General features: G+C 53.7%; 1 protein-coding gene across 5 annotated transcripts in view; it reads right to left on the bottom strand.

Annotated features, from left to right (window-relative positions):
* MSI2 (musashi RNA binding protein 2) overlaps nucleotides 1–17051 on the bottom strand; it is a 347468-nt gene extending 330417 nt beyond the window's left edge. For 4 of the 5 annotated variants that reach the window (XR_008794219.1, XM_056126745.1, XM_056126744.1 and 1 more), the window contains exons 1-5: nucleotides 16965–17036; nucleotides 16627–16667; nucleotides 16141–16222; nucleotides 15250–15334; nucleotides 11011–11052 (exon numbers count right to left, since the gene is read on the bottom strand). Coding sequence is in view for 4 of the 5 variants with exons in the window: in XM_056126745.1 (XP_055982720.1) it covers nucleotides 11011–11052; nucleotides 15250–15334; nucleotides 16141–16222; nucleotides 16627–16667; nucleotides 16965–17026 (312 nt within the window). In the remaining variant the exon portion in view is untranslated. Of the gene's footprint in view, nucleotides 1–11010; nucleotides 11053–15249; nucleotides 15335–16140; nucleotides 16223–16626; nucleotides 16668–16964 lie in introns of all 5 variants that reach the window. The other variant, XM_056126743.1, reaches the window with a different exon arrangement.
* Nucleotides 17052–17560: the final 509 nt, after the last annotated feature.

The following is a 17560-nucleotide window of genomic DNA, read 5'->3' on the forward strand; positions in this document are numbered from 1 at the left end:
AAAAGCTGCTTTCTAACAAGGAGAGGAGGTGATGGGAACCTGAATTTGGTTGTATGGTGGTGGGTGGGTAGGTGGGTGGGGGAGCGAGACCCTCATTAAATCCATTGCTTTAGCATGGCATCTCTGCACCCTCAGCTTTCCCATCCCTTTGAGCACAAGAAAACAAGTTCCAAACCTGGCTCCCCAGTGGGGAGGAAAAAGAAATGCAAAATTTGTATAATTAAAATTATACTTGTGAAATACAAACACACTTTAATTTCCTAAGGGCCCCCTAATCAAGTCAGAAGTTCCTACTAAAACCAATTATCCGCTTTGAACGCAGAGGCGGAGCCCTGACCCGGCATGGTCTTGGGGAGATTGGCTGCCCAGTTTTCTCCTGGGCTCACGCGTGCTGCTAATCCGATTCTTCCTCCCCAGATGGGAGTGAGGGTGAACCTACTGGTGGGCTTCCAGTGTTTTGCATATGAGTTTAAACATTGTTTTGTTTGTTTGCCTTCAGCTACAAAAATGACATATTTGAGAGCTATCCCAGAGGGAATTGAGTTGAAAGGGATTTAAAAAAAAAAATAGCACGCATCAATAAATCCGCTCTATTTCCACCCAGCCCAGGCCTCCGCTGCTTCTCCCTTAAGGTCTTACAGCAGATTCTCAAACACCCCCTCCATCCCCCCATCCCGGCACCCCGGGGAGGGCAGAGCACAGCCCAGACTCGTGTCCACGGCTGCTTGCAGAAGCAGCGACACGCAGGTCTCTCACCTCCACACCAGGTAATCTACCCCAAACACCACTGCTTCTCTTGAGTGACTGGAAATTCTTGCACAAGAGCAACGTGGAAATACAGAATCGCCTCCAAGGCACTGAAATATTTAAGAAGCAGTTGTTGCAATGTTCCATTTATACCATCAATATGAAATGTTACCGGGCTAGGGCCTTTGAGAAAAAGAAAGAAGAAGAAAGAAAAGCAGCAGTACATGCTGACGGGCTTTCTCTTCCCATTTCAGAAGCGAGGGGACCGGCCGACTTCCCACACTCTGGCCCAGGGTGTCCCGACAGTGCCCGGCTATGTGACGTCAGCCGGCAGGGCCACCCACCTCTGGCAGGGACTTGGACAGTCAATGACCCCTCATTTCTGAGCTTCACCTTTGGGGGCCGGAGAGAGAGAGAGAAAGACAGAGTAAGAGGGTTTGGCACTTGTCTTGCACGCTGCCGACCCTGGTTCTACTCCCAGGACCACACAAGGTCCACCAAGCAATTCCAGGAGTGAGCACTACCTTTCAGGAGGTGGACACAGGGAATGTGCCACACTCAGCTTCTGGAAGCTGGGAGAATACTGCAGGCAACTGTGTAGGGAGGAGTGGTCCATCTTTCTGGGGAGACTTAGGAAAGAGGGCGCCTACAGGCATGAACACACAGGCACCATGCACGCTCACGGAGAAGAGATGCAACTCAGCTGAGCGTGAGTTCCCGGGGCCTGCTCCGAGGCTGCCACTCAGCATCTTGTTGGGCTACACTAGGTCTTTCTGCACCATCAGCGCAGAGCCGGCTTCCATTGTAAACTTCGGTTCTTTGGGAAACTATCAAAAGCTTTGACTGGAAAAAAGAAAAATAGAAACTTCTACAGGCCTTGTCTGCTCACTCCTTCCTCTCCTCCAGTTTCGGTGCTTTATTCAAAATCTCTCTCTCTCTCTCTCTCTCTGAAAGTCCTTTACAACATGCCAGCTTTTGGGAGGGGGTGGAGGGAGGGAGGGGAGAGAGGGGAGAGAGAGCGCACGCCAGGGAAAGCAATTGGCCGTCTATTTGCAATCGCCCAAAGAGAATAATTCATTTCGGCGGAGGATATGGATGAAGCCCTGAATACATTTCAACACCGTTTCCTGCCCTTCAAAACAATAAAAATGTAAAACCCAGACGAAAGCAGGCCTGGGGTGGCAGGAACGAGAGTCTCTTGACCCCGGAGGAATTTATTCTCCGGGAGTACTCTCTCCCCAGAATGCATCATCAAGACCATTTTATTAGATTTTTCTAAACCCTTGAAATTGTCACATAATTGAAACAGAAACAGCAATTTAGAGTTCTGGATGGATTTCTTAAAAAGAAGACGCTGGGGCTGGACCAATGGCCCCTCCCTGCCTGCGCTCGCCCCTAACCGAAATGTAAGGTCCCTCACACACAAAACCCTATTTATCTTTTAAATCCTCCCCTGCCACAAAAGTTACACATGCCCCTAACGCCTTAGATTTCAGGACATTTGGGAGAAACTCATCCCAGACAACAGGCTAAAAAAAGAATCCATTAGCATTAACTTGCCTGTCACAGCCAGTGACAAATAAATGAATGTGATGCTTTCAGATCAGTCATTGGTGCAACTACCCCCAGGCAGATAAAGAGCAGGGCTGGGAGGGAGAAGACTGGAGAGGTCTCTCACACAGCAGGGTCCAAGCTGTCCCTCGCTGCTCCCCAGGACCTCATTCTCAGAGGCAGAAGAGACACGGGCCTTGGACTCAGAGGAGGAAATGAGCTCCTATCGTTCAGCACGCATCCAAAGAGAAAGGGCTGGGCCCTCCCCCCTTCCCATCTCCCCTTCCATGCCATTCCCCTTCCGGAGCCAGGCCCCGGCTTCCCACTGCCTCTCTTGCCAGCTCCTGTCTCCCCAAAAGCCGGGGGCTAAGGGGTCACTGGACAAGACTGTCCTGGGGGTCAGACACAGAGACCGGTGGCTCCTCCGAGGTCTTTCCCAGGCATGAGCGCGGCTAATCCCTTCGACTACCCAGTGACGTGGGCACTGCTGAAATCCTCCTTCCACGGATAAAGCCACGGAGATATGAAACCAAGAGGGGATCTGCCCAGAATTTCACAGCAAGTGAAGAGGCGCTCAGGAAAATAGGAATTAGGGAGCGGAAACTAACGGGAAGCTTCCTGACCAGAGACCAACACCCTCCATCTGGAGGGTGTGATGTGCGCTGCAGCAAGGGAGGGCTCCTCAGTCTTCTCACCTCCACAGGTCACCGTGGGACCGGCTGGGGAGCAGCAGAAACCGGGGACAGACTTTCCAGAGACTGAGCTCGGGCCCCTCCTAGCTCTAGGTTCTCAGGAAAGCAGCCTCAGTTTCTCCAACAGTAGGAGACACCACCAAGACAGTTGCAAGGATTCAAAATTGGGGACGGAGGTATTAAGCATTTAAGTGTTTGGAACCAAGGTGACATCACAGGCTGGCTGGCAGCAAAGGCCGGTCATTTTGATGATCTTTAATTTTTCTTCTTGAAAATGCAACGTCTCAAACATCAAAAACTACAGTTCGGGAAGCCCCCACCCGCACCCCAAGGGTGACCTTGCAGGCGTCTGGGAGCCAGATGCTCTCTACAGCATACCTGCTAACCTGGGGGGCCCAGTGGGAGACCTGCCCCAGGTGGACGCCCCCACCCAGGCCACTGCACAGTGTGCTCCCAGTCCCTGGCCACACAAGGGAAACCGAGGCTACGGAGATCCCTGCACCCCTATGCAGGCCCAGCCAGAGAGGTCATGGGTGCTGTGGTCAGCCAGGCCAGCTGGGACGTCCACCCCAAGAAACAACCCAATCTCCCCACAGGGCAGCCATGGTCACAGCTTGAGGCTCAAGAACAGACCTTGGGGGCTTGGGGGATTTAGTAAAGACACAAGAGAGGGCTGGAGGCAGAAACAAGACCACTCCAGCTCTGTCCATGCGGCGATGCCCCAGTGGACCCCTCCCCACAAGAACATACACTCTGAGGTAGATACACAGATGAGAAGGCCCAGATGAGAAGCAGCAGCTCTCGGGGAAATGGCCTTTGTCACACACCCACACCGGGCTAAGGGAGTTCAGAGGGTTCCCGGAGCTTCTCTCGGGTCCTGCACACACACACATACCAGGCACCCCAGCACCTGCCAAAGAAAGTCTGACCCATCTACAAGACCTGGCACTTAAGCCCCACCCCACCCCCCCACTCACCAAGCCTCACCACGCCACCACCACCCCACCGCATCCCAGACTGTGCCACAGGGCATGTCCTGGCCTCTTCCAGCCAGACAGGGAGAAGACGGTCCTACCTTCCTTATTGCCTGTTCTTCAGGATCTGGAACAAAACCGTTCTCCTGCAGGAGCTGGCTTTGCTCTTCTCTCCATGGGGCCTGGGTATTTCCCTCCCGCATCTCCTGGGCTCCAGGGAAAAACCACAGGTGTTTCTGGGGTCATTCTGCACCCACCCATGCCTCTCCCAGATGGAGGGTGATGATGTGTGCAAGAGCAGGCCTAAGAACTACGGGTATCTGTTGTTGGGTTGGTTTTAATTTTTTCAATTAGTAAAGATATGCCCATGCCCTTGGAATTTATTGTCCAGTGAAGGCGATAAGGCATGAACTAGAACAACCCTAAAACCCAGAGCAAAGTGCTTACTACAGTCCCCGGTGCTCGGCAGAAACTTGGTCAATAATTACTGAATTCTGAAGGTGGCCCATGGACTGTGTTAAAGACGGGCTCCAGCATGGCCCTGCTGCAGTGTTGGGCCTGGCGAGATCTCACACCTGCCCGTGCTGCCCACGGCTCACCGCGGCTGGGCGCCACTGGCTGGGGTCTCTGCCTTACTCCCCAGCTGCTCCCAGAACTTCACACGCATTTGCCCCCCTCTCCCCCCCCCCCCCCGCAGGCACTCAATAAGCTCTGGAGAATAAATGAGTCCGAGCCTGACCCCATGCCTGATGAATGCGTCGAAATGCCTCTGCTCCTGGATCACTGCTGGAAGGGCTGTAACGGAAGGGAAGACAAAGCGCTCTGGGAACAGGGGCAATCCGTCCAAGAGGAGGGAGGCAGCACTCTGCGGGGAAGGTGACGGGGCCCTGGAAGAGGGTCGGGTTGGTTCTGCAGTGGCTCATCCACCAAGGGCGGGCGCACTGTCTCAGAGCAGCGCGAGACAGGGAAGGGGCCTTGCTCCCAGGCTGGCAAGGTCTTGGGCTGCTCCATGAACATTCCAGAACCATGAAGGGGCTGCTGAGACACCCCCCAAGAAGTGTATGCCCACCCATCGTGTCCTAAGCGTGGAAGAGATAAGCCCATGAGAGGACGAAGACGGATGACCGACCGCAGGCGGACTGCATCTCCCCTGCGTGGGCATGGGGCTCTGGGTCCAAAATCATTCGGTTTTCAAAAGTACAAAACAGAGGCCAGGAAGAGAGTTCAAAGGGCAGGGCACAAGCTCGGAGGGCGTGGGGGTAGGGTGGGGGGTGGGGGTGGGGGTGGGCAGCTTCACCCCCAGCATCACCACCCCCAACCTCCAAGCACTGCTGGCATTATTACCCCTGAACAGGTGTGCCCCTGGAATTCCACTGGGGGCAGCCCCCAAACCCATTGAAGTCACACACACACACACACACACACACACGCGCGCGCACACTCACACACACTAAGAACGGAACACAATGTCTGCTGGCTTCCACCACAGCCAGCTGTCTCCTCAGAGGGTGCCTCTCCCATCCCAGGGAGCCAGGAGAGTCCCACATCTGATCGTGGACACAAGGGTCCACATCTGGGTCAGCTGGAGGCCAGGATATCAGCATGAAGGCAAGGCCGACCCGATGCAGGGAAAGGACGTTTGGAGGGTGGGCAGCCCCTCGGGAGCTGACACTGCTGCAGGCAAGAGAAAGGCCAGCATGGGCAGCAACACCACAGTCCCCCAGGCTCCACGGTGTGGTGGCCACGAGCCGTACACATTCCGCCGCCTGGCCCTGCTGCAGAGGGGGGTAGCTCCTGGCTGCCCAGTGGCAGCTTGTCAGGGGGTGTTCAAGTGAGCCAGCCCCCTGCAATGAGTGGAGTTCGGAGGCTCAATGCTCATTCCTGGCCCTTGAGCAGCTGCGCCATGACCACTTCCCCAGAACAGAAGGTCTGCGTGGAAAATGCGCACGCAGCAGACACCCATCTGGATGCCTCCTGCTCACCGGAGGACCTTGCAGGAGGACCTTCCAGGCCCCGCGGCCTTGTCAGTGGGCAGGGGAACCCGGCTGCAAGCTCGACCTTGCCGTGATAGAGAGGTGGGTGACCTGGGGCAGCAACGCGACAGCCCAACGGCCATGCCAGCCCCTGGCCTCTGCTGTACAAAGGGGCCCACCCCACTTCATGCCCTTACCCTGCCACCCTGCCCCACTTACTAGCCTGCCCTCAGAGGGCTTGCATCCCCAACCACAGTTTATCTTAAACATCTTTCTCTTAGGTTGTTTCACGATTATAATCCGTTTTCATTGGCACTGACAACTGTCCAATAATAGCCCACAGTTGCTGGGTGTTTTGGGGTGGCCGGCACCAGCCATAGATTCTGCATCAACCTCAAAACCACTCCCTGTCGGGCACCAGAACTTGCCCTGGCGTGAGGAGGAGAAAACCGACGCTGGGAGGCAGCTGAGACAACGCCCCTGCTCGTGTCCCCCTGCCACCTGCGTGTAAGTGACTGACGGCCACAAGAAACAGGCAGAATAAAGGAGAACGCTGGGCAGGAGACAGAGGTGGGGGTAGGGGTGGGGGGGAGGGGGCTTCACCGTAAACCAGGCCAATGAGGTGGACAGTGTGCAAGGCTGAACACTTACTTACACACACACACACACACACACACACACACACACACACACACACCCCAGAAGAGAACCCACAAACTGGGGCCCAGCTCTTCCAGGCAGCCCAACCCCCCGCCCCAAGCAAAGAGGTGACATGATTGATCCCCTGGCCCTGGCCTCCAGCACCAGCCCTCGAAACTGCCTTTTTATAGAGCAGCACGACCCTCTGAATTTTTCAAGAGCCGCTGGAGGGGTGGGAGGGGGCGGGGGCGGCTCTTACATATTTCACGAGATGAAATAATCATCGGGGAGCAAGGAGGTACAGGACAAACTTATCTTCTTCTGATCCAAATGAACCTCGCTAATGAACAGCCCCAAGTCCCCAGGGGGGCGGGGGGAGGAGGCCTGCAGGGCTGCAGACCCGACCTCGGGGGGCTCACGTCCAGATTCCCCTCAAAGCCGATTTTCATGTGCGCAGCACACAAGAGAAAGTCAGGACAGGACGAATCTGAAATCTGTTCTTCACGGCCGGGGCTTTTCTTTGGTATTTGGTTACGTTTTCTTTCCACTCGTCTTGTTTTAACACCTCCATGGAATATTTCTTTGGCCGGTGTCAGTGAGGAGGGACGGCCAGAACACAGAGACATGAATTTTAAACCGAGCCTCGCGCTGACGTATCACTTACAGGCGCCGCGCCCTGGCCACCAAGAGGGGCACAGTTCACCTTGCACCCCGCCCCCATCCTCCCCGGGACACACAGAACTTTAATTGAAGGGAGACAAACAGTACACAAAGGCCTGACTTAAAGTTCCCTGCTCGGGCCAGGCTTGGCCTCCAGCACGAACTCCAGTTGGAAACCCCTGTGGCCGGGCTCAAATTCTGTGGGAAAATAACCATTAACAAGGCTATGTTGTCCCCACCCAGCTCCGACCCCACAACCACCGCAGCCCGGCCGCCTCCCTCCACTTGAGCAACTCCAGAACCAACTGAAAGGGCTCCCTGAGGAGTCCGACGGAGGGGAGACATCCCAGGAGCCAGGCCGACGAAGGCGGAGATGCTGGCAGGCGTCCGCGCCTCCCAGCCCCATGATCAAACTGAGCCCCCGCCGGCCCCTTGCTAACTTGGTAACTGACGGACAGCACCGGTACCTGCCCCCACTCCCCCAAGACTGGGGTCCCCCCCCGCCCCCCGCCACGGGATCCAACACTGAGCGAGGGCCCAGTTCTGGATCCAGGTTGCCTGGGTGTGTCCCTTGCACCACTTTCTCCTGCCATGTGTGGTGCCACCATCCCCCCGTCTTCAGGGTGGGGATAATCCGGTATCCACCACGGAGGCAAAGGTGAAGACTGTGTGAGTCAATACACAGCATGCGCTACAGCAGGGCCTGACAGCACCCGCAGTTAACACCATTCGTACTGCTGGGCCTCTCGCAAGATGGGTGGGAGAGCCTATTAAAAATAGCAGGAAAAACAGTAAGCAACACATATGGTACACTACCATGTGCCAGGCTTTCTTTTCTTTAAATCGCCTTACCTTTACTAACGCCGTACACACACACACACACACACAACCAACAACAACAACAACAACAACTGAGATGGGGGAAACCGAGCTTCAGGGGAGTAGCACAATTTGCCAAAACTCTGCACGTGAGTTGAGTGCAGCTGGGAGCGGAGCCCAGATGGTCAAGCTTGAAACCAACGAGAGCAATAATGACTCACCCCCACCGTGATAACGGTGGTGGTGGGAATGAGGAGAAACGAGGCCCTCGCCCTGTGCCAGCCTCACTTCTGACTCACATCAGCCAGCTAAGGGAGCTACGGTCATCGCTCCCACTTTGCGGATGAGGAAACCGAGGCTGCAAAAAAGGCGATTTGCTGCGTATCCCAGGACAGGGGAGTCAAATGGAAATAATGAACAGGAAAGTCCCTTGTGACACAGAACATAAAAATTAAGGTACTATGACTAAATCCGTGACCCAGGGATAGTTTTGCTCTCCCGATCGATGGCTGAGACATGAGCTCACAGCTAACCATTCACCTAAGGCCGATAATTCACCTAAAATATCCCAGACTCTAGGAAAAGGGACAGGTGGGGTGGGGGGTACAAATACATAATGCCACATGCCCAAGAAATATCCTACCTCAGGGTCAGAGTGATAGAACAGCAGAGAGGGCGTCTGCCTTGCATGTGGTTTCATACCCCTGCACTCCATATGGTCCCCTGAGCACCGCCAGGAGTGATTTCTGAATGCAGAGTCAGGAGTTACCCCTGAGCATTGCCAGGTGTGGCCCCAAAACAAAAACACAAAAGAAAGAAAGAAATGTCCTAGCTCATATTCAACTGAGTACATCTCTGAAACCCAAATGCCAGCTGGGGCTGAAGTGACAGCACAGCCAGTGGCACATTTGACTTAAACGCGCTGACCCACCTTGGAGCCCAGGCATCCCATATGATCCTCCAACCTCACCAGAAGGGATCCCTGAACAGAGCGAGGAGTTACCCCTGAGCACCTGCATGCCCTCCCCCAACAAAAATAAATAAATAACCAAACTCCAGAGTACAGTAAACTAAAATGTTGCCTTCCTGGCTTGGAAAGAAGCCAGGGGGAGGAGAAAACAGGTCAAACCCATGGTCTGACCAAGTTAGGGATTTTTCCAGTTTCCCTGTAGGGTAACTGGATCCTAGTTCTGGGTGATCAAATGACTAACCTGGAAATTTGAAGATTCACACTTAAGAAACAGCCAATTCTTCAAACCCCGTGGAAGACAGCTAACTCTGGAAAGCCTTCTGAAATGCCAAGGAACAGTCTGGAAAGCAGTCTCTAAACAAATAGGATGGTCCCAAAATCTGCGCTCAGAAAAGTCTAATGCAGGTTCATTAATTCCTATGACTTGCCTAAGCATTAGGTTAAAAAAAAAAAAGATGCTGGTGCTGGAGCGATACAGTGGGTAGGACACTTGCCTTGCAAGCAGCCGACCCGGGTTCGATTCCAGCAACCCACATAGTCCCCCAAGCACCGCCAGGAGTGATTCCTGAGTGCAGAGCCAGGAGTAATCCCTGTGCATCACCGGGTGTGACCCAAAAAGCAAAAAAAAAAAAAAAAAAAAAAAAAAAAAAAAGATGCTTTGGGGCCAGAGAGATGGCACAGTGGGTAGGGCTCTTGCCTTCTACGCAGCCAACTTGGGTTTGATCCCCAGCACCACACATGGTCCCCTAGCACCACCAGGAGTAATCCCTGAGCCTAAGTACAGCTGAATGTGGCCCAAAAGCAAACAAGAAAAGTGAAGAAAGATGGAAGATGTTTTGCTACAGGTACTTATTGTGAGATACGTAACTCTTCAAAACGAGCCAAGAATCAAGAGGAGAAGAAGGGGAGACAAAATATATTCAGGAAGGAGAAAGAACTGTGCGACAAGTTCTGTAACTGAAATTCTCAAAATCATCCACAACAGCCAACTTTTTCTCCACCAACGTGCAACTCTCTTCCTCCCTTTCCACAACCGAGATATTCCACTTCTGGGACACCGTGCTCCATAAACTGGGGGTGCTAAAGCCGGAGCCCTTTCCCTTTCCGACCAATCATCAGAAGCTCCACCTTCCCCCTTTCCCGCAGCGTGCCAAGGTCACATGATGCAGGAAAAGTACATCTTCCAATGTCATAGCGAGAAACACGAAGCAGAATGCAAAAGCTCAAATCTCACGAGTCCAACCTAAGCGCTTGACACCTGAGACTTGTGTCCCTGTGGAAACCCGGTGAAAACCATGTGAGCGACACACTTCACACACTCCGAAAGGTAAAGAAAAGCACAGTTTGACACTTCCGCCAGTAACAACCACTCCTACCCAGTCAACAGCATTTCCCGCACGAATCTGCCCGGGCACCAGTCTTGGCCCAAAGCAGCAGCTCAACCTGTTTCAAAGGGGCCCACAAGTTTAGTCAACCAATCTGAAACCAAGACACCCACTCTGTCAGTTAGAGCTGGGAGGCAGAGGGTGGCTACAGAGAAAACCCTGGTTACAGAAATCCGACTCGCTCCACCAGACCTCAAAGGGGCCCGGGACTACCCTCTGAAAGAGTGACCAAGAGCGGTCCAATTTTTCTGATGCCATCTCAGCAACGCTTTGAAAAAACAAACAAAACCATTTGGATAAATATTGCAACAGCTGGTTCCGTGTCCTCCCACGGAGGATCGGGTTCCTCGCCCCTGCCCATCCCCCACCCCCACCTCCCCACCCCCCACACACCCCACTAGATGCTCAGAACCCACCTCCAGACGTGGAGGTGTGGACACACAGCATCTCAGAGCACCCGCCTCGGTCACTGGCTGAGGACACTCGGAGGGAACGGCGCGCTCCAGGTTTCAACGCTTCACTGCCAGTGCTCTGTTTGAAACTGAAAATCCTTGGCAACCACTTCTGAGTGTTAAAATCCTATTACTGGTGCCTACTTACCTTGGGCTGTGCTCGACGAGGAAATGCAACTTTGGGGTCAATCTGGGGGGGAAGGGCAAAACAAAAATGGAAAAGCGGGCATCAGTTTTCATACTTTGAGGAAATGGGGGGGATGAGGGGGTGATGGGGAGGCAGGGGATGAGAACTATGATTAATCAACCTAAGTATTAATCACTCATTTCTCAGGCTTCTTAGCCAGCTTTTAGTAACTTTCCAGGCAACTCAAAAGTTTGTTGACCTTGAATCTGAACATTCCTTATTCCTCCCCAAAATGAAACACAGAACAAACTTTTCTGAAATGTCTTACCACCCATTTCAACGTATGAAGAAACGAGAACTCAAGCCAGGAAGAACCCAGACCAGGGACATGGCTCAACCAGCCAGAGGCCTTCCATTGCAGGAAGCCTTGTTTCCCGCCTAGCACCACCTGGTCCCCTGAGCACAGCTGGGAGCAACCCCCAAACACCATCAGGTGTGGTCCAAAATACACACACGATAAATTTTTCAATAAAAATAAACCAGATCTTCTGTGTTCTTTACTTAGCAAGGACCACAGACACCCAATACTGAATGATATTGCATCTAAATCTGTGATGCAAGGCTAGGGTGGAAAAAAAAATGGATGGAATATCACCATTTTTTGAAAATCATAACCTAAAAATTAAATGTCAGAAATCTTCCGGCAGTAACTAAACTGTGCTTCCTCCAGTGATAACCAAACACAGGTGGGGATAAGAATTCCAAAATGTTTTTAAGTCAACACAAAGAAAAAAACACTTCCCCTTAAGACATCGAACACAAAGCTGAGTTTGAATTGACTTCTTTTTTCACAAAAATAACATTAGCTAAGATTAATCAAAATCACGGTGCCTTCTAAATTTACACCTCAAAAAAAAAAAGTCTCAAAACTGGTGAAACCTGACTTAGTCCTCAAAAAACTAATAATGAAGTGGAAACATTTATGCTAAAGCCATGGGTTTTCAAAAAAAAATCACGGAGTTAGAAAAGTACGCATATGTTCACTCTACGAGAAGAGAGGGCTGGAAGAAAACATTTCTGGAAAAGTCTAGTGTCAAATAGGGTCTCACCCATACCCCAACTCCAATCCAATGGGGAAAATGTCCTCAACCCCCACCTGCCCCCCCCAACAAAACCTGGTCCAGCAGAATAGAGGATTTCCAGTCAGGGAAGATTTTCCCATGGAAGCATTTGAATCTAACAAGATAACTGGGGATGGGGTGCACAGGGGTTCGGGAGTGGGGTACAATTGTTGGAGAAAATATGGAGACAAAGAAATACAAAAGTACTGCCATTGTAGGTTTTCACTGGCTTTCTAAATGTCACACATCTTTGGGTGAAACTCAGCAAGGAGAGTGGCCCAAATACTGACTGCTTTATTTATAGGCTTTAGCTTTCATATTAAAATGTTCCCCTTTTAAAATGTAAATCTGAACCTTGTTTTCAGTTCTGCCTTTGAGAGAGTAAAAAAATTGCTTTGGGAAAAGGCAGGGGGTGGTTAGAGGAGGTGGGGGGGGGGGGGGTGGCACAATACAGATAATTCACTTGTTCCCAGAGTTACATCCTGGAAGACCCAGCTGGTGAGACAAAGATTGAGCATAAAGACCTCATAAAAGCCTGCAGCCCATGTGCTCCACCTTTAAACGTCACCTGAGAAATGAGAGATTACGTTTTGAAAACTAGACAAAAACCTCTGATCTAGGGAACTATCCTTTCATCAAGATTAACACTATCACAGCTACAGGTGTATTCAGCACTGACTAGAGAACTCTCTACAAGAGAAATACAACAGGTGTGGATTTTCCATTCTGTTGACCAGTCCTGGAAGACTCTCGGTCTTTTCAGAAACACTCCCCCAAAGTAATTTTTTTCAGCTGACCAGCATACAATTGCAGTAAGTCACCTGGCCGGCTTGCAGAGTCAAAGGGACTTATGGGGGGGGGGGGGGGTGGCCAGGATCTGGAGGGGGCAGGTAGACAGGAAGAAAGCAGAGTAGCTAAATAATAATAATAATAACATCAGTATAGCTCAAAAATTACAAAACTCAAAGCCAATCTGAATCCCTGAATCGTGTGCTAAGGTTTGAGGAACAAGCGTGGAGTGTGATGTGTGAAGTGCACACACATTGATCTCCCCAAACGGGGCAAAGGGGGGAAGGTCAAGGCAAGTTTGGCAAATCCCAACCTTTTGCACATCCCTGTCAACTATTTATTTAAGAAAAAAGAAAAACGAAAACTAGCAAAAATGAAAACATTAGTTAGTTAGGTACAGCTCTACTTACTGTAGCTACAAACCTCTAGGAAAGAGACTAGGATACTATTTGGGATAGGAATGGCCGTTACCTAAACAAAGCTTTTAAGGTAACGGTAAACAAGATCGGCGTTTCCAAGTCAATAAACCAACAGCATCTGCCTCCTGCACTGAACGTTGAGACAAAGTCAAAAGCTGAGTTATACTAAACAGTAAGAGAGCACAACCTGTCTAACAAACATTTAGGGAGGGAAATGGTGGGGGGGGTGGGGGGTGGGGTAGCCCAGAATCCAAAGAAAGCCAGGCCCATGGCTCCCAGGCATGGAGAGGGGCTGGAGAATCAAGTTCAAGTTCCTCCTCTGCCTCACACTATTTCTCCTGTTTCATTTTAGCGTCTTTTTAAAATGTCTAGCAAAAAAAAAAAAAATTCAAGGAGACATCCATTATCACCCCACAAATGACTGAACCTGAAATTAAATTCTCTGCAAAGTGCAAACAAGCCAGCAGCGAGCTCTGACAAATCCAGAGGGCTGATTAAAGCAGCTTAGTTGGCTTGGGGGCCTTTCCTGGGGGGATGGGGTGTGCAGGGGTGGGGGGGCAGAGGGCAGTAGAGGGCATGCACCCGCTCAGCACCTCAGCGCTCAGCACCTCTGCAGGGAGAGAATGGGGTGGATCTGTCTGTGAGGGCAAGTGCAGAGCACTAAAGGCAGCAGCTTCCTCTTTTCTCTCCCAGTGTTCAAGTTAAAGGGCCCTTGTTCCACTGCTTTACTTTACAGAGAAGGAAAACTGAGGCCCAGAGGCAGGGAACCTTCTTTCTGCCCAGACCTTGGACAGCAGGACGCCAAGCCAATGGCCCCTTGCCTGTTGCAGCCTCCCACCCCTAAAAAGTAAAGTCCTGAGAAGCATTAAGCGCCCCCCCCACCCAGGACCCTGCTCAGGGAGACAAATATAAAAACTGGGGGGAGGGAGGGTACAACACTACCAGGTTTGGGTCAACATAAAGGCCAGGGCCAGCGGCCACCCACCCAGACCCAACAGAACAACCTCCCTGACCTCCACTGAAGGGCCTTTATCCGTTCACATGCCTCTACCTAAGGCATCCCCCACCCCGCACTCACGCTGGATTTTATTTTAATCTCGTGACTGCTAGAAAAGTTTCCACACTCAAAGGCCCAAAGAAAGAAGCAGAAATGCTTTTTTTAAAAAAAAAAAAAAATTAAATTTAAAAACTGAAAATCACTTTGAAACCCCAGACTTGAGATTTCACACCAATCTGGGGGCAGCCACTGGATGCCCCGGTGATGCTGGGAGGTTGCCACCACCAACACCACCTTCTCCAGCACATTTGGAGCCCCCAGCACCCCGGGAGGAACCTGTTGCCAGGCCGGGGGACGAGCGCCCCCTGGCCCCGGCCTGGGCCCCCCAACCACCGCCACTTCCATCCAGCACCTCGGCCCAGCCCCGAGCAGGTTTGCGCCTTCCCCAAGCCGGTTCCCACCGCCGCCGCTGGGAGCACGGACCCGGCTCGGCTGACAAAGAAAAGTTGCCCGGGCTCAGCTGCTGGACTTTCTGCAAGGTTCCCCCCACACCCACCCACCCAGGCGGAGGCCCGCTCCTCTCCTGGAGCCCACCCCGCCCCCACCCCGCAGGCAGAGGCCTGGCAGCAAGGGGAAAAGCTCCTAGGAGGGTGGGGGGGGGCGCCAAAAAAAGCCAACCCCCCCCAAAAAAAACCCAGTCCTCGCAGCAAAGTTTGGTGCCGGCCCCGGCCAGCTCTGGGGGGGGGGTGGGGGGGGTGAGGGGAGGGGAGGAGGGAGGGGAAGTCCCGGGTGCTCGGCACAGCTGCTAAAGACGACGCTGTCCCTTTAAATGGGACTGTCAGTGCCCAGCTCGTTCCTGAAAAGGGGCGAAGAACAACAACAAACAACAAACAACAACAACAACAACCACCCCAACAAGGGAAGAGCCACCTACCGTCTTGGAATCTAACTCGTGGTGGGGCTGACCTAACACTTTATCTACACTTGCGGGGTCCGCGAACGTCACGAAACCGAAGCCTCTGAAAGGAGACAAAGAGGGGAGAGGAAAACAAATAAGAAGAGGAAAAAAAAAAAAAAGCGTGACACCATGGAACGCAACCGGGAGCGAAGACCCCCCACCCCCCACCCCCCACCCCCCGGCAAGATGCAGCGCCCAAGTCACCCCCCACGCCAGCCCCGCTGCGCCCCGCCTGCGAGCATCAAGGTTAACGGGGGAAGGGGGACGCGGGCAGGGCGGGCCGCGGCAACTTGGAGAAAAGGCGGCTGCCGGCCCCACTCTTGCCCACCTCGCCTTCCTCCCCTCCTCGTCCTCCTCCTCCTCCTCGTCCCTTTCTTTAACGCTTTGTTTTATTCCACGGGGGGCGGGGGGGGGAACCTTACTTGGAAGAGACTCGTTCAGCTTTCTAAGAAGGGGCTTAAGAGTTTTTTTTTTGGGGGGGGGGGAGGAGGATCAGGAGCATGGGGAACCGCGTAACGTTTTGGTTTTTTTTTTTTAAAAAAAGAGGTGTAGGGGGGAGAGAGGAAAGTCTGGAAAGTGAATGAAGCTGCATGTCATTTGTAAGCAGAGGGAAAAAGCAGCGCCCCGGGAAATGACTGAAGGTGGAGAGGTGGACATCTCTCAGCCCGGAGTTCAGCCCCAATCGACAACAACCTTTCGGGGTGCTGTGGGGAGAGGGCGGGGGGCACCGGAGCGAGGCTGGAAAGCAGCCGCACGCCCGAGCCCCATTCTAAATCCGCTTAGCTACTTCCGAAGAACACCTCCAAAAATAACACTCCAACTTTGTTCTAAAATAAAAGACGAAATCCAGAAGGGGATGGTTTTTACCTGGAGCGTTTCGTAGTGGGATCTCTCATGACCATACATTCTCTGATTTCTCCAAATTTGCTAAAATAGTCTCTAAGGCTATCTGTAGAGAGAGAGAGAGAGAGAGAAAGAGAGAGATGGGGGAGTGGGGGGAGGGAGAGAGAAGGTGTTGGACGAGGGAGGGCGTGGGGGGGGGGAGAGAAAGCAATGCAAAAATTTGATCAAGGACAAAAACCAAAAGTAGTTTTCTCTTGTTATTCGGCTTTGTTTTCGCGATTTTTTTTTTTTTTGAAATTTGTGCACACGCGGGGAAAATTCAGCAACAGAGGTCGCTTAGAGGGCTCGGAGAAGGAATCGCTATTTAAAAAAAAATAAATAAATAACCTTGTACCGGAGAAGTGGGGAGTCAATGGTGGCGGGGGGGGGGGCTCCTCTACCGGGATAACAAAGAGCAATAAAGAAGCCAAGAAGGGGGGGACCCAGGCGTGCCCCCCCTCCCTCCCTTACCTGGTGAGGTCTGCCAGCTCAGTCCGCCGATAAACATTTTACTAGAGGGAGAAAACATAGCCGAAGTGAGCACCGATGTCAGATCGGCCATTTTGACGTGTAACTTACAAAAGCTACCCGGAGAGCGGGGGGGGTGGGGGGCGGCGAGCGGGGCGCGAGCCGGGGTGCGGGGCGCGGGGCGCGGGGGGCCGACGCGGGCCCCGGGCGGCCCCGGGGGCGGGGGGCGCGCGGGCGGGGCGGGCGCGGGGGGCGCGGGAGATGCCCGGCTCCGCGCAGCGCCGGCCCCGCCGCGCCGCACACGGGCGAGCCCGGGTGGGCAGCGGCGGCTGGAAACTTACCCGGGGTCGTGCTGGGAGTCGTTGGCGCTGCCCGACGTGCCCTGGCTCCCATTCGCCTCCATAGCTGAGCCCCCCCCCACCCGCCGCCCACCCCCACCCCCTTTTTGGAAAAAGAAAAAGGTCTCCGAGCCCCTTGCAGCGGCGGCGGCGGCGGCGGCAGCGGCGGCGGCGGCGGCGGCGGCGGCGAGCGGAGCGGCGGAGCGGCGCGGCGGAGCGGCGCGGAGCGGCGGCCGGCTCCGAGCCCCGAGATCTCCCGCTCCCTCCGCCTCCCCCTCCGCCTCCTCCTCCCCCCCCACCCCCCTGCTGCTGCCCGGGCGCCTCCGGAGCCGCTCCGCGAGCCGCGCAGCCGGGGCAGCGGCAAGCGCCGTCACACGTGGGCTCGGCGGCGCGCAGCCCCGCGCCTCGCACACCCCCCCGTCCCCGCCCCCCCGGCCCATCCCCGCCGCTCCCCCTCCTCCCCTCCTCCGCCGCCGCCGCCTCCTCCTCCTCCTCCGCCTCCTCCCCCGCCTCCCCCGCCTCCGCCTCCTCCCCGCCCCCACCCCCGCGCACGCGGGGCGGGGTTCTGGAACGTCGTGTAACCCCTGCCGCTGACGTCA

The sequence above is a fragment of the Sorex fumeus genome, unplaced genomic scaffold, assembly GCF_029834395.1.
Source record: "Sorex fumeus unplaced genomic scaffold, SorFum_2.1 ptg000063l, whole genome shotgun sequence".
Taxonomy (NCBI): Eukaryota; Metazoa; Chordata; class Mammalia; order Eulipotyphla; family Soricidae; genus Sorex; species Sorex fumeus.